Here is a 17,241-nt window from a genome sequence, read left to right as displayed (position 1 = left end):
ATATGTACTTGAAATTTTAAAAGACAGTGCCAAAGTACACTCCAAAATCGTTCAATAAATTTACATTTCTACTAACCATGTCTGAGTGTCCCACATCTCCAATGCTCGGTGTTATCAAGCTCTTTATATTTACAAACCTAACAGTTGTTTTAAAATGGTATCTCGTTGCTTTAATTTGCATATTTTTTCACTCATAAGTGAGGCTAAGAATCCTTTCAGATTTTTATTGGTTGCTTTTTCTATTTTTTTTTCTCCCTATAAATGGCATGCTCCAATTTTGCCAATTTTTATATTAGGCTGTTAATATTTCTTCTTACTAACATTAACATTTTTTTTTATGTTTAGGAAACTTGTCCTTGACATGTATGTTAAAAATATACCTACCAGATTATGTCTATTAATTTTACTTAAATAATTTTTTGGCCATGTGTAGTCAAATTTGTTCATATCTTTATGTTTTCTGGATTTTGTTCACTGCTTAAAAATCATTTTCCCATACCCAAGATAATAAACATATGACCTTATGAATGCTCATAACAGTTCCACTGACAATCTAGAATTTGTTTTTGGGTTACAGAAAAAGGTAGGAAATCCAGTTTTGTTTTGTTTTTTTTCTTTTCCCCTTATTGAACCAGCCAGTTTTCTAAGACCATTTATTAGATAATCCATCTATTCTATCTATTGATGTTAAATAGCATCATCATCAGATACTAAATTCTCATTACTATACAGGCATAAATGAATTCTCTCTTTTGTTCTATTACTGTATCTATCCCTACACGGGTACAAATTCTTTACTACTCTATTATATCTATTAGTTCTATTACATCTTTATTACTCTACTATAGGCCCGATGCATGAAATTCGTGCACGGGGGGCGAAGGGGCGGGGGAGGAAGGTCCCCTCAGCCCAGCCTGCACCCTCTCCAACCCAGGACCCCTTGGGGGATGTCCAACTGCTGGTTTAGGCCCGATTCTAGGGATCGGGCCTAAACCAGCAGTTGGACATCCCTCTCGCAATCTGGGACCGCTGGCTCCTAACCTCTCAACTGCCTGCCTGCCTCATCGCCCCTAACCATTCTGCCTGCCAGCCTTCTTGTCCCCAACTTCCCCCCCTTGCCGGCCTGCTCACCCCCAACTGTCCCCCCTCCTGGCCTGATCACCCCTAACTGCCTCTGCCTCGGCCCCACCACCATGGCTTTGTCCAGAAGGTCTCCCAGTCTAATTAGCATATTACCCTTTTATTAGTATCGATTATTCAAACGTTCAATGAGCACTTCTTAAGCTGCACTGTGTCAGAGATACAGAAATGGTGAAGACACAATCCCTTGGCTAAAAAAACGTATTCCCCTAACCTCTAGTTATAACATGGCACACTTACAATAAATTCATAGTTATATGTTAGAACCTCAAGAAATATAAACAGTCTCACTAGAACTTTGTTTCACAACTTAGCAAATATAAAGTAGTTGAAAATCAAATATCACGTTTCTAGATAAATATTAAGTCTTGGCATCTCAAAATGGGTATCATTTCCCTTCCTATAAGTACAGAGGTAAGTCTAGAAAGGCTCTGAAACCATAGCTTTGAAAAGAGGGTCAGAAAAAGGCAAAAGAAACTCCCTTTCTACACCATTTCATTAAACTTTCAAACAAGAAACAGAATATTAAAATTTCAGAAATGAAGTATCATTGTAAAAACAACAAGCTCACTTTGAAAAATGTTACACATCAAAAGGATTCTCTACCTTAATATTATGTTAACAAATAAGCAACAAAAAATTAATATTCATATTATTGTTCTTTGAAAAAATTTATCTATTAACACTACCAAGGAAGTTGCAACTGCTCTGACATGGCACAAACCTACCTGTGCACATGATTCTTCAGGTGTTTTGGCACTAACTGAATAAAGTGCTGGGAGATCTAGTCTGTGCACAGAGAATTTTTCTAGAGTGTGCAAAAGCGCTGGAGCAAGGTGAGAAGTTTGACCTGAGCCTCGTTCTCCAGACAGCAATAATCTTGGCCTATAAGAGGTTGGCTGATGATATGGTGACCTGCAATACATGTAAGACATAATAATTATTTTGAAACCATACACTCTGAAAATCAATATGAAATATTAGGCAATATATTTACATTAAAAGAACATAACTCCAAATTAATAGAACTTCCCTATCTCTCTTATTTTTTAAGTGAATCATTCTTCATTAATTAGTTTTAAAATGCTGATCTCTCTGACCATAATAACCAAGAGGTAAAAGTATAAAAACCACTTCTAAAAAAAGTAAAAATATATTAACTTGGAAAATGTTTCAGACACTATATGTGATTTAGTTATTATTGATCCGTGGTCAAATGTTAAGAATCCCATTTCAACAAGGAGGTACATCTGAAGATTATCCAAAATATAGGACTTTTTTTTTTAATGGTTAAAGTGTTAAATTGTATGTATTTTAACCACAATTTTTTAAATGGGGGTAGGACTTTTTCATGGCAGCTAATTTTGTTTCTAGGCTAATACCCTCAAATATGACATCTAAAGCCCTACACTAGAGAAGGTAGGTTTATGAAAATATATTAATGAAATTCAAGTAAATAAAACAAATTCATATACAATTACTATAGGTAATGAAGTAAATTCTAAGCAATGCAATAAGCAAATAAATAGAACTAATGGGAAGAAATAGAGAAAACAATGTTACTTGAAAAGGAAGATTATGTACTAGAAAATCCAAAAGAATCATCTAATAATTGTCAGAATCTACCAGCAAAGTAATAAAACAAAAGATGGAAACAGAAAGGCAAAAAGATTTCCTAAATACCATCAAGAACCAATATAAAAAAAGAAATGAGATCCTATTTACAATTGCAAAAACACAAATAGCAAAACAAACATTATAAGAAAAGTATGTATAGAGAACAACATAGACTGATGAAAAGGGAAAGATCCAAAGACTGAGAAACAGCGATCAGGCTATCAATCCCCAGAAGGAAAGTAGGGGAGGGAGGGGGTAAGGGGAAGAGATCAACCGAAGGACTTGTATACACACATATAAGCCAAACCAATGGACATGGACAACAGGGGGATGGTAGCATGAGTGTGCAGGGGGAAGGGGGGAGGAGGTTGGGGGTTAATGGGGGGGGATGAGGACACATTTGTAATACCTTAACTAATAAAAAAAAAAAAGAAAGAAAAGTATGAAACGATATAGAATACATCATGAGTCTGATTTTATAAAGACATCAATACATATATATATATGTATGTATGTATTTTATTTTATACATTTAAAAATTCAAATCAAAATCCCAAAAGAATTTGAGAGAGGGAGATTTAAAGCTTATTCACCACATTATCTGGAAAAAATAATCAAGAAATTTTTGAAAAAAGATGTTAGGTCCAATTTTACATTTAAACCTATTTTACTAACAAACACTTCATACAGATTTATCATTTAACTTTCTTTTCTTTTTAATATTTTATTGATTTTTTTTTACAGAGAGGAAGGGAGAGAGATAAAGTGTTAGAAACATCGATCAGCTGCCTCCTGCACATCTCCCACTGGGGATGTGCCCGCAACCCAGGTACATGCCCCTGACCGGAATCGAACCTGGGACCCTTCAGTCCACAGGCCGACGCTCTATCCACTGAGCCAAACCGGTTTCGGCCATTTAACTTTCTTAACAATTCTGTGAAATACGTAGTTTCCACCTATTAAACAGACGGAGAAACCAAGGCTCAGAGAGTTGGAGTGGAAAAAAGTACAATTTCCCAAAATTAAATTTGGCAAGTATGTCAAAAACATACCAAAATATATATGCAAGGATATCTGCAACTTATCTCACTCCCCCAAACTCCCTTACCTCTTAGTATTCTCTATATTTTTTCATAGTATGTATCTTCTAACATTTTATTTATCTATTACACTTACTGTTCTTTGTCTGTTTCCATCTAAAACATAAGCTGAATGGGAGTAAGGATCATAGCCCATTTTGCTCACTGACATATTCTAGGTACCTAGGACAGCATGTGACACATGATGGGCACTTTGAATGAATGAATGAATGAATGAATGATTCAAATAAACAAGATGCTATTTTCGTCTATTTGGTTGGCAAAGATTTAAAAAGACAAATTGTACTAGAATTAATAAGGCTATAGGAAAAATATTAGTGATAAAAATGAAATTGGTACTACCTTTCTGGAAGCAATTTAACAACTTGTATCATGTTTTCAAATATATATACCCTTTGACACAGTGATCACAGTTTTAAAAATTTACCCTAAGTATTGAATCAGATGATAGTGGTACAAAGATGTATACTTAGAAATTTGACTACCATAGCACTATTTATAGAAGAGGAAAATTGGAAATTTCAATTTTTATCAGTAAGGTGATATAAAATAAGGAACATCTAAGAAATAAAGTACTGTGCAGCTATTTCAAAAGAACGGCATTAAATATTCTGACATGAAATAACATTCCCAACATAATGGATAAAACAGCAAGATATATTAAAAACCTTACAAGGAGGATATAGTTTATATAAGGTATTATGTGGGTCTGTCTATATGCACAGGAAGGGTGGTCACCAAAACTAACAAATATTACCTTCAGATGCCTGGGCTTTAATTTTTACTTTCTTCTTTATGCTCTTCTTTATTACTTGAATTTTCTACAGAGTATATCATCTTTCTAATTAGAAAAAACAAAGCTATTTTCATTTGGAAAACCTCAGAAACCTGTGTTTCTCATCCCCTTATGGCAATATATTTTAAGAAAGTAAACTTATTTTCCATCATAAGGGTTCTCTACCAGATTGACAGACCTTAAATATCTTTACTTATATTTCATCTTAAATCTAAATTAAAGGTTTCAACACTGTTTTAGGAAACTATTCCCAGAAATAGAAACCCACAGCAATGCCCAAGCTAATGTTACTGGAGACCAGGATTAAAGTCATGCTTTCTATGTGTCTAGCACCTTTTTTTTATTGGTCTGGCACGCTAACACACGTTGTTCAAACCAGAAGTCAAACCAATAAAAAACTAACCAAAAACCATGTGTACTCCTTATTAAAGGCTTAAATTCTAACATGTATATTTCTTAGAAAGTATAAAACTATTATTGTCTAACCTACCCAGAAAATCAATGCATTTTCCTATCTACATATTAAGCTCAGAAATCAATTTGGAAACTGCATAGTATAAGAGAAAGAATATGATCCCAGGAAACAAACAGTCCAGACCCTGCCTCTGCCACCCGCTAGCAGCATGATCATGGGCAATTAATTTAGTGTTTCAGTTTCATCATCTATAATATAATGATACCACAAATTAGCTATATGATTATTTTAAGACCTATATGAATTATCATACATAAGGCCCCAAGCTTTATACATTTACCACACATCTAGTTTGCAATGAACATCAGATGCTAACTCCTATCCCTTCATACTCAAAAAAACAGCAAATGTCACTATTTCTCCTGCAAAGTCCTCCTGGACTTCCCAATGAAAGCTTCTTAGCTCTGCTTTCATAGCACCTAAGCCATATTGCAATGTTTGTCATCTCCAATAACAAGAACTTCTCCAAACTAAGATGGCAGCATAGATAAACACCGGGAAATTGCTGCTTCCCACAACAATTGAAAAACACGTCAAAAACACAAAACGGACATCATCCAGAACTACAGGAAGGATGACTGAGTGTAAATTCTACAACTAGAAGGAAAGAAAAGCACACTGAGAGCCAGAGGAGCTGCGGAAGTGAAGTGCAGAGGTAGGGGGCTCGCGCGCGCGGAAAAGTGCTGGCACCTGAGGACGCGGCTGTCTTTTTGAATCCGGAGGGAGATACAAGCTCCCGAGGGCTCTGAACTCCGGTTCCGGGAAGTCTCTGGGGACCCAGGACTCATACGGGGAGAAACTGGACTGTTTGGCAGCGGGCGAACTTGAGGGCGGTTTTCCCTCAGAGGTGCTTGCAGCCGTTACCGGGACACTGAGACTCGAGACTCCTTAGGGCAGGGCTGAGGCTCTGCCATAGCCGCTTGCTCCGCCCTTTGATTCCTTGAGCCCCCGCCCCACCCAGGCTTCGGCAGAGGCTTTTGCATATGAATGCCCCGGCCATTTGCAACCTGTAATTACCTAACTGCAGCAGGGCCAGATAGACCCAGAGCTTCCAAGAGAAGGCCCAAGGCCCCACAGCAGCTTGCATTGCTTCACAGCTGAGCCTCATCAGGGCCAAAAAAAGGAAGGGGAATCTGCAGTTCTCTTCGTAGTTCCTGCTGTGTAACCTCAGGCAGAGGCTAAATTAGCACCTCCTTAGATCCAATAGCCACTGTACCCAGTGGTCAGAGGGGGGCCATCCAGATCACAACTCCTCAGATCCATAAGGGACACACTCAGGGTGCAGTCTCAGTGAGCACCAAAGCCCCACTGAAGCAAGTCTTGCCCCAGAAGGGTGTCTCCAGCACAGAAGTTCTCCCACTGCAGACACAGCTGATTCTCACTGCCAATTGGCCTGGAGGTCAATTCCTCCCAGTGATCCTACAATAACCAAGGCATAGCTACCTCAGGTAACTGGGGAGGCTGAGCCACAGGGCCCTACAGGACACCTAGCACACAAAGCCACTCTATCAACACAGGGAAGCAGCCAAAATGCGGAGACAAAGAAACAGGTCACAAATGGCAGAAATGGAGGAAAGCAAACGACTGGATATAGAGTTCAAGGCCACGTTTATAAGGTTTTTCAAGAATTTTATGGAAACCGCCGATAAATTTAATGAGTCCCTCAATAAGTATAGTGAGACCATGAAGGACATGAAAAAGGACCAACTAGAAATTAAGCATACACTGACTGAAATAAAGAATAATTTACAGAGATCCAACAGCAGACAAGAGGATCCCAAGAATCAAGTCAAAGATTTGAAATACAAAGAAACAAAAAATACCCAACCGAAAAAGAAAAAAGAAAAGAGATTCCAAAAATATGAAGATAGTGTAAGGAGCCTCTGGGACAACTTCAAGCGTACCAACATCAGAATTATAGGGGTACCAGAAGAAGAGAGAGGGCAAGATATTGAAAACCTATTTGAAGAAATAATGACAGAAAACTTCCCCTACCTGGTCAAAGAAATAGACTTACAAGTCCAGGAAGCGCAGAGAACCCCAAACAAAAGGAATCCAAAGAGGACCACACCAAGACACATTATAATTAAAATGCCAAGAGCAAAAGACAAAGAGAGAATCTTAAAAGCAGCAAGAGAAAGACAGTCAGTTGCCTACAAGGGAGTACCCATACGACTGTTAGCTGATTTCTCAACAGAAACCATGCAGGCCAGAAGAGAGTGGCAAGAAATATTCAAAGTGATGAATAGCATGAACCTGCAACCAAGATTACTTTATCCAGCAAAGCTATCATTCAGAATAGAAGGTTAGAGAAAGAGCTTCACGGATAAGAAAAAGCTAAAGGAGTTCATCACCACCAAACCAGCATTATATGAAATGCTGAAAGGTATTCTTTAAGAAGAGGAAGAAGAAACAGGAACTCTTACCATTTGCCACAGCATGGATGGAACTGGAGAGCGGATAAATACCACATGATCTCACTCATTTGGGGAATATAATGAACAACATAAACTGATGAACAAGGACTGATCCAGAGACAGAGAGGCATTGATTGGACTGTCGGGCTTTGGAGGGAGGGTAGGGGAGGGTGGGGGTAAGGGGGAAAGATCAACCAAAGGACTTACATGCAGGCATATAGGCCTAACCAATGGACACGGACAACGGGGGGGAGGGGGGGGGGTTGGTAGAGGGTAACGTGGGGACAAGGACACATATGTAATATCTTAATCAATAAAAAATATATTAAAAAAAAACAAGAACTTCTCCAGACTAAGAAAGTTATACTTTAATCATACGTATGTCTTCAGCACCTAGTACAGTGCCTGTCATACAGTAAACACATAAAAGCTGGCACAATGGGTGGAAAAGAAATAAATGAATAAGATTTATCAAAACATCTATAACCAAAAAAAGCTTATTTTAGAATATACAGCTGTCTCAGTATTAAAGTCAAATCAGAGCTAGAAAAGCTTATGTAAAGGAAGCTAAAATTAAACCAATTTCAAAAAAGCTAAACTAGCCCTAGCTGGTTTGGCTCAGTGGATAGAGTGTCGGGCTGTGGACTGAATGGTCCCAGGTTCAATTCTGGCCAAGAACACATGCCCGGGTTGTGGGCTCAGTCCCCAATGTGGTTGTCAAGCAAGAGGCAGCCGATTAATGATTCTCTCTCATCATTGATGTTACTATCTCTCTCTCCCTCTCCCTTCCTCTCTGAAATCAATAAAAAAATTATAAAAAAATTTCTCATCTCAAAATCTATTTCTGTATCACTTTACTGACAACAAAACTATCTTATAAAATTAAAACATATTATCTTTTGATAGTTTCTTAGCTCTGCTATCATGTATTTCAAATCCAAATAACTAAAATTGTCAAAACAATCTACACACACACACACACACACACACACACACACACACAGGCTAGCTAGGTGGGAAGAGGAGGATGTTTGGCTTTCCCTTAGCCATGAATAAAGTAGATCTGTAAAATTACTGAAATAGTCTAAGAAAATTTCCCTGAGGGCATAAAAGTAATGACCCAGGAGTAAAAGAAGAAAGTTTCTAATAAAAGAGCTTACTGTTAAAAGAAAAAAAGAGTAAATGAAAGTAATTTATTCTCATTTTTAAAAATGCAAAATAAACAAGTTATCAATGCAAATAATTAAAATAACATTTTACCAAAATCTACATGGGAGAAACTTCAATTCAAGTTGAAGACTTAGGTTTGTTCAAAATACGTTAAAAGGAAAATTACTTAAACGTAACATACAACCCAACATCTTCAAATAAAAGTGCGATTAGACTTACCTGACTGAAGCATTATGGTCCTTTAACTCTCATAATAATTATGTAAATGCAAGTGATGATGCTATTAGTATTTGAAACTACTTGGTCCCTTAATTTAAAATTAGATTAGCACTAATATTGTTTACCCATTAAAGTGCACAGCAAAAGCTGCTTTAATATAGATAAAGGTGAATGTAAATAGAAATCTAAATTAGGAAAGTGTAAACTAATGGGATTTTTGAGAATTGAAAAGTTACTTGTTTATTTACTGAGCAATTTCTAATTCAAAATCTTTTTAGTACCCTTAGAGTCCCTAAATTATCATCTGAAACTTATTGTAAATTAAAATATTCTAACCATGGTAAATAATTCACTTCTGTTCATTTTAGTTCAAATAAAAAGCAATAAAATTAGGGACATGAGTTGATTTTCTAAAGGTAACCCCTCCTTCCACCCTGGTTTAAATAAAAGTCACACAATTGGTTTAGAAAAAAATCTTTACAATTGACCAATAAACCAATTTATTACTACCACACACAAAAAAATATACACAGTAAGTGTTCCAGAACTGGTCCAAACAACAGAAAATCAAAGTCCTCAAGGTTATAACCATAAGTAAAAATATACCATAATTCTAACCATAAAGTAGTAAAAATCATGCTAAATGGAAAGAAATGTGATTTACATTACTTACATTGTAAAATGAAGGTAGGATTTATGTACAGCAGCAGCTGATGACTGTTTCTTTGGTGATCCTGAGTGACAACTGGTCTCAAAAATTGATAAAGCATTCTCATCTTCACTATCATCTAAAACTAGAGTATCTATATCTGTTCAAAAACAAGCAAAAAACAAATCACAAAGATTGAGGCTTATCACGTCATTTAATATTAATGCTCTACAAAAGCTAAGAAAAATTGGTTTAAAAATCAAATGAACCAGAAGCATGGAGACATGGAACAGACTGACATACCTCAATCTTTGAGGGGACCAGAAAACATAAATCAAAGAACTTATATACTTATTAGAGGCCCAGTGTACAAAATTCGTGCACAGGTAGGGTCCCTAGTAGCTGGCAGCTGCCGGTTGCCCAGCTGCTGGCCATTGGCCGGGGACTCCCTTCCCTGGCTGCTGGCTGCCAACCAGGGCCTCCCTTCCCCAGCTGCCGGCTGCCAGCCAGGGCCTTCCTTTGTGCCATGCCACCCCCTGATGGTCAGCACACATCATCGAACTCCCGGTCGGTCGAACTCACGAGGCGACATTCTGCATATTAGGCTTTTATATATATAGATATTCACAGGCCATGGACATGGGCAATAGGGTAGTGAAGACCTGGGAGAGGGTGAGAAAGGTTTGGGAGGAGGGGGAAAAGGGGAGGAAATGAGAGGTATCTGCAATACTATCAATAATAAAAAAATATATTTAAAAATATCAAATGACATTAGTAAGCTATCAAATAATACAGATTGAGCAGGCAAATTGACAAACTGCACTGTTTTGAATAATTTATAAGTGAAAGGATGTAATTCTTTCACCTTTACAGACTACTTAAGTGTTGTAAGATATAATTTGGGAGACTTCAATGACTACAAGAAGACTGAGAAGAAATGGCACTCGCATAAAATACCCATCCTATTTACTAACAATCTCTAAGTTAATTTTTTTTTAATTGTTTAAAGCAGCAGTCGCCAACTGGTGGTCCATGACGTCCAAAAGGTTGGCGACCACTGGTTTAAAGTATTACAAATACTCTTCAAAGTTCATCGGCCTTCCTCTGATTAGCTCATGAACTTAAAGTCTTCCTGTAAATGAATAGGAAAAGTAGCTTTCTGTTTTTGAAGGTAGCTTTCTGTCTTTATCTCAGGTCCAAACTACAATCTTGAGGCTAGAATCCAAGATCTTTTATAACCTGACTAGAGGCCCGGTGCACAAAATTTGTGCAAAGGGGGGGGTGGTGTTCCCCTCAGCCCAGCCAGCACCCACTCCACTCCGGGATCCCTCTCACAATCCGGGACCACTGGCTCCTAACTGCTCACCTGCCTGCCTGCCTGGTCGCCCCCAACTGTCCCCCCTGCCAGCCTGGTTGCCTCTTACTGCCCCCCTCTGTCAGCCTGGTTGCCCCACACAGCCTGCTGTTCAGTCATTTGGTTGCCCCTCACTAACCCCCCTGCCGGCCTGATCGCCCCCACAGCCTGCTGCTCAGTCGTTTGGTTGCCCCTCTCTAACCCCCCTGCTGGCTTGATCACCCCCAACTGCCCCCCCCCCTGCAAGCCTAGTTGCCCCCACGCAGCCTGCTGCTCAGTCATTTGGTTGCCCCTCACTAACCCCACTGCCGCCTGATCGCCCCCACAGCCTGCTGCTCAGTCGTTTGGTTGCCCCTCTCTAACCCCCCTGCTGGCTTGATCACCCCCAACTGCCCCCCCTGTAAGCCTGGTTGCCCCCACGCAGCCTGCTGCTCAGTCATTTGGTTGCCCCTCACTAAACCCCCTGCCGGCCTGGTCGCCCCATGCAGCCTGCTGCTCAGTCTTTGGTCGCACCTCACTAACCCCCCTGCCGGCCTAGTCGCCCCATGCAGCTTGTTCGGTCATCCATTTGGTTGCGATGGTCACTTAGGCTTTTATTATTATGGATTCTAGTGTACTTCCTCACTAAAAATTTATACTTCATTAGTACAGCAAACCAGACTGCCCTGCCAATAAAAACAAGTGATGAGTAGAATCCAGAGGGCTTTATAGTACCATAATGAAGAGCATGCGTTCTGAAGTCAGGGTCCCTGGGTTTGAGTAAGCCCTAGACCAGGGGTGGGCAAACTTTTTGACTCGAGGGCCACAATGGGTTCTTAAACTGGACCGGAGGGCCGGAACAAAAGCATGGATGGAGTGTTTGTGTGAACTAATATAAATTCAAAGTAAACATCATTACGTAAAAGGGTACCGTCTTTTTTTTTTTAGTTTTATTCATTTCAAACGGCCGGATCCGGCCCTCGGGCCGTAGTTTGCCCACGGCTGCCCTAGAACTTACTGAGTGACCCTATATAAGTGAATACCTTCCTCAATCTCCCAGTTTCCTCATTTATAAAATAAGAGTACCTACCCCACAGGATTGTTATGAGAATTAATAAACAACAATTTATGTAAGGGCTTTATAATAATAAAATAATTGTAAGCCATTATTATTATAGTCAACTTCTCAAAAGACCATAACACTCCTACATTAAGACAATCAGAATGTCCCAAGAGCAAATAAGCAAACATTCACGTGTGTATTTTTAATACAAATTCACTAGTCAACTACTATATGCTAGGCAGCATGCCAGGCCAGGAATACACAGTTGTGATCAAAAAAGGTATATTTTCTATATCCATGGCAAATATAAAAGAGTAACACATAAATAAATAAGCTTATGAGGAAATTCAAAATTTATTTATTTATGCTTGTACTTGTTTCATTTTAACAATACGAAAAAATAATTTTAGTACCTTCTTTCTTGTCACTCTGGCTAATTTCAGCATGAGGAAACACTTTTTGCAAGACTGCCAGGATATTGTTGAAGCTTCTTTCTAGCAGTGGCCTTATGATGGGGGATAGTGCATGTCCCGAAGACATGACAGCACGCTGGGAAGCAGGCACAATATTCTGCATTGCATGATAAAAATCTTGAGCGCTGAGCACTATTGAGGAAACATCTAGCTGCAGTTTATGGCTGCTGGCATAGATCTGGGGGTAACGCCTCCGCAGGGCAATCAGGGCAGCTTCAGTACACAGGGCCTTGATATCAGCTCCACAATACCCTAATGCACAAAAGGAAAGGACAACAAAGGTAAGTTCATTCTTCTAAGGCCAACTATGTTTCACAAATATACACATCTTTACCTAAGGAAATAATACAAAAATCAATAATTATTTGTAATTTTATCAGCAAAATGAAAGTTGACCATTTAAAATCACCCAATAAAATTGTTTATTCATTAAGACTAAAATGTTTTGAATATTAACACATGAACTAATAATATTAAAATAAGTCATGTATTTTGTGCCAATACCACTGATGATAATGTGCAATTTTTCTTCAAAAGAGGTTTTAAAAGAATAATAGTTTCATCTCAATCCTTCATCAATATTCCCAATTATTAATTTAGTCTTTATGACAGTACAGTTACCTATCAATTTTTCAATATTACTAATTTCCAAACACATATAATGGTATAATAAAAAATAGCACATAAGCAGAAACTTCAAAAACAGAGCTATTCTACTACCAACTCTGAGTGCCACTGACAAGCAAGTTGATATCTAATTACCCAAAAAATTATATTTTAAAGTTGTGATCATCTCTGATAGCTCCAAAACATTAAAGAGAATAAAAATTCATTAATTTTTCACATTAACTTCACGTGTTACATATTACCTTTTTTTTTTTTGCTTAAAACGACTGATGATCTAGTTCTAAGGAATATACCAACAAGGGTATTATCCATTACCCATAATTAAATGATTATAATAGTTAAACAACAGATCAAGGCCCCGATGCTTTTAAGTCATTTCATTCATTTAAGCAACAAATACAAAAATACACTATTTATTAGGTCTTTAACACAAAAATAAAGAAAACTCAAACTAACCATGTTGTTTTTTATATTAGCAATTAAACTAGCATTTGGCCACCTTTATCAATTACACCAGCAGGGGGAACCACTTGACCTAGTTATAGAACATTAGTCTCTAAGCTCTTCAAAGAGTGGTATCGGCTTATTTATCTTTTTACACCTCACAATGGTCTCATTGAACATTTAAATACTGAAACAAAATTGGTGATTAGACAGGAAAACCACCAATGAGGAGAGAAGAAATGGCCCTACCAGCCGTGGGCAAACTACGGCCCGCGCGTTTGAAATGAATAAAACTAAAAAAAAAAAAAAAAAAAGACCGTAGCCTTTTATGTAATGATGTTTACTTTGAATTTATATTAGTTCACACAAACACTCCATCCATGCTTTTGTTCCGGCCCTCCGGTCCAGTTTAAGAACCCATTGTGGCCCTCGAGTCAAAAAGTTTGCCCACCCCTGCCCTAGACTAACTGGTAGAAAAAAATACATTAAGGGACAAACCCATATAAATCAAACTGCAAGTGATTCACATATCTATAATGAACTAGATCCCTATTATGAATAGAGCAAATAATTCAGTTAATCAAGTCTTACAAATAACAGGGGGGGGGGGGGGTCCTCTTTACCCTGCTCTCTTTTTTCCATAGCACTCACCACCAAATCATTTACCTATTATCTTTATTTCTGCCTTCCCCAACTGGAATGTGAGCTCTGTGAGAGTAGGGGTATTTGTTTTGGTCACTAAGGATTCTCAGATACAGAGAATGATGCCTGGCCTGGCATTCAGTAGATATCCTATAAATATTTCTTGAGTAAAAGAATGAATAAAAAGAGAAAAAGAGTTAACTCCAGGGTTATATGTAGTTTGGGAAGGTAAAACTGTTAGGTTACTATGTACTACCATAAGAAGTGGATTTACTGAGTTGTGTTTTTTTTAAGAAATCTAAACAATTTTATTATTAAAGCAACTTAATAATTTCAATAAAAGTTATGAAAAAAACATAGAAAGTATTGCATTCCTAAAGAAACATTTACACAGAGCTGGGGGAAACTTAATATGACCTGTGAGAATTTAATTCAGAAAACTATAAGCAGATTAAGGATTAACACTGTCCCATGACAGCAATCCATCTCCCAAATAATTCTGCAGAATAACAAAATTTACCATTACTCTCTCATTTTATTTTCTATTTCTCAGTGAAAAAAAAAGTATCATTTCCTGTGCCATACATATCTGTTAAATTAGTTCAACAAAATAACTGTAAAACATCAGCTCATAAATTCTTAATGAAATAATCCATTTCAGAGGAAGTAAAGAATAAACTATCATCTTCAAACAATATAAACAACCACTTTTCTTTTTTCTCCTTCAAACGTATATAAAGAGGGAAGGAGGGAGGGAGAACTGGATAAAAGGTGAAGAAAGTTGCCAAAGAACATATATACATAGCCATGGACACAGACAACGGAGTGAAGGCCAGGGGAGGGATGCCAGGGGCTGGGTGGAGGTAGGCAAAGGGGGAAGGGCGGGGAGAATGGGAGACCATCTGTAATAGTATCAACAACAATTTTTTTTTTTTATTCTCTCATGATTTTTTTTTTTTTATTGCTTAAAGTATTACAAAGGGTATTACATATGTGTCCATTTTATCCCCCCGCCCTAGACAGTCCCCTAGCCTCCCCTATCCCCCAATGTCTTATGTCCACTGGTTATGCTTATATGCATGCATACAAGTCCTTTAGTTGATCTCTTACCCCCCTACCTCCTGCCCCCCAACCCTCCCCGGCCTTCCTGCTGCAGTTTGACAATCTGTTTGAGGCAGCTCTGCCTCTGTATCTATTATTGTTCAAAAGTTTATAATGGTCTCTATTATCCATGAATGAGTGAGATCATGTGGTATTTTTCCTTCATTGACTGGCTTATTTCACTTAGCATAATGCTCTCCAGTTCCATCCATGACGTTGCAAATGGTAAGAGTTCCTTCCTTTTTAGAGCAGCATAGTATTCCATCGTGTAGATGTACCACAGTTTTCTAATCCATTCATCTACTGATGGGCACTTAGGCTGTTTCCAGATCTTAGCTATGGTGAATTGTGCTGCTATGAACATGGGGGTGCATATATCCTTTCTGATTGGTGTTTCTGGTTTCTTGGGATATATTCCTAGAAGTGGGATCACAGGGTCAAATGGGAGTTCCATTTTCAGTTTTTTAAGGAAACTCCATACTGTCTTCCATAGTGGCTGCACCAGTCTGCATTCCCACCAGCAGTGCACAAGTCAACAACAATTTTTAAAGTATATACACAGTTAGTGAACATACTATATATGATCCTAATTTTGAGGGCAAAACCTAATTTAAAAAAGAAAAAAAACCTCAGAAACAATGCAAAACAAAAAACCACTAAAAGGTATTTTATGTAGTAAATGTTGCCCATATCATTTGTTTGACAAAATAATGTTAATAATTTATATAACAGCAATATAATGTTCATTTTCTTAATTAATTAAAGGTAAGTTAAAAGCTTATCAATAATAGATCCCATTTAAGTAAGTAAACTTTAGATTATAAAAAATAGAATTTATCTTCTTTACATGTGCTTATGAATGAGAATTATTAGTTTTTATCTGAGGTGCTCAACCTTGACTACTCATCTGAATAAACAATGAAACTGAAAAAAAAACAGATTCCCAATAAGCACTAAATCAGAAGCTCTTGTGGTTTAATATTATAAATGTATATTTTCAGAAAGCTTTACAAGTGATTCTTACATACAAAAATATTAAGAACTGAATTAATAATATATTTCCTTTTCTCATGGACACAGACAATAGGGTGGTGAAGGCCTGGGGTGGGGGTGGGGGCTGGAAGGGTCAATGGGGGGGGGGGGGAAGGACAAATGTAATACTTTCAACAATAAAGATGTATGTATGTGTATATATATATATATATGTATATATATATTACACACACACACACATTTTTTTTTCCTTTATGAGACTCTAAAACAGAATTAAAAGTACATCAAAACTATGGCTAAATAAATTATATTTGGGTGACCACAATTAAGAGCATATTTTTTCACTTAAGAGCCCTACTTTAGAAAAATAGATGATATAATCATTCTAAACATACTGACTATATACTAAGCCTTTTGAAAGTTAAAAGTTGATGTTAAGGGGAAAAAAACAACATCCTTTTTCATATGAATTCCATAAGCATACTAATTCCACCATTACAATTATAATGCTCTGAAGGACCCAAATATCTAGATATCAAAGAAAAAGCATTTTTTAATACTGGTATTAAGATGGAAATTTGTCTGAAACACTGAAAATAGAAGCTATTCAAAGTGGTTATAGATTAGAAATAGGCAATAATAAATTTTAATTTATTTTTCAAGTAAAACATCAAACATAATGAAGGCTCATAAGATAAATGCCTCAATGATACATTTTCATTGTTTTGGCCCTCTTAGTAAAAATAAATAAGTATGATTAGGTTTAAGCTCTTCATTAACCTTAAGCTCCTACTATTTGTGTACATGTCTGCATAACAAAATTATTTGAGCACTACTAAAAAAAAATCATACCTATTATGCATGCAAACACCTCCAAGTACTTGGGAATTTATTTCAAGGTAAAAGTTACCAAATCCATAACCTCTAACAAGAGGTCAGCTATTTTTGCAGTTGTTCATCAAGACTGTACAGTCTTTGTTAA

General features: G+C 37.3%; 1 protein-coding gene across 12 annotated transcripts in view; it reads right to left on the bottom strand.

Moving 5' to 3' along the window:
* Nucleotides 1-17,241, bottom strand: part of ATAD2B (ATPase family AAA domain containing 2B) — a 127,156-nt gene that overhangs the window by 49,381 nt on the left and 60,534 nt on the right. For all 12 annotated transcript variants that reach the window (XR_004971922.1, XM_036335225.1, XM_036335228.1 and 9 more), the window contains 3 exons: nt 12,393-12,704; nt 9,608-9,743; nt 1,869-2,055 (listed from right to left, as the gene is read on the bottom strand). Coding sequence is in view for 11 of the 12 variants with exons in the window: in XM_036335225.1 (XP_036191118.1) it covers nt 1,869-2,055; nt 9,608-9,743; nt 12,393-12,704 (635 nt within the window). In the remaining variant the exon portion in view is untranslated. The remainder of the gene's footprint in view (nt 1-1,868; nt 2,056-9,607; nt 9,744-12,392; nt 12,705-17,241) is intronic.

Source organism: Myotis myotis, unplaced genomic scaffold, assembly GCF_014108235.1.
Source record: "Myotis myotis isolate mMyoMyo1 unplaced genomic scaffold, mMyoMyo1.p scaffold_m19_p_14, whole genome shotgun sequence".
Classification (NCBI taxonomy): Eukaryota; Metazoa; Chordata; class Mammalia; order Chiroptera; family Vespertilionidae; genus Myotis; species Myotis myotis.
Note: the sequence above shows the minus strand (reverse complement) of the source record. Positions and strands in the feature narration are given on the sequence as shown.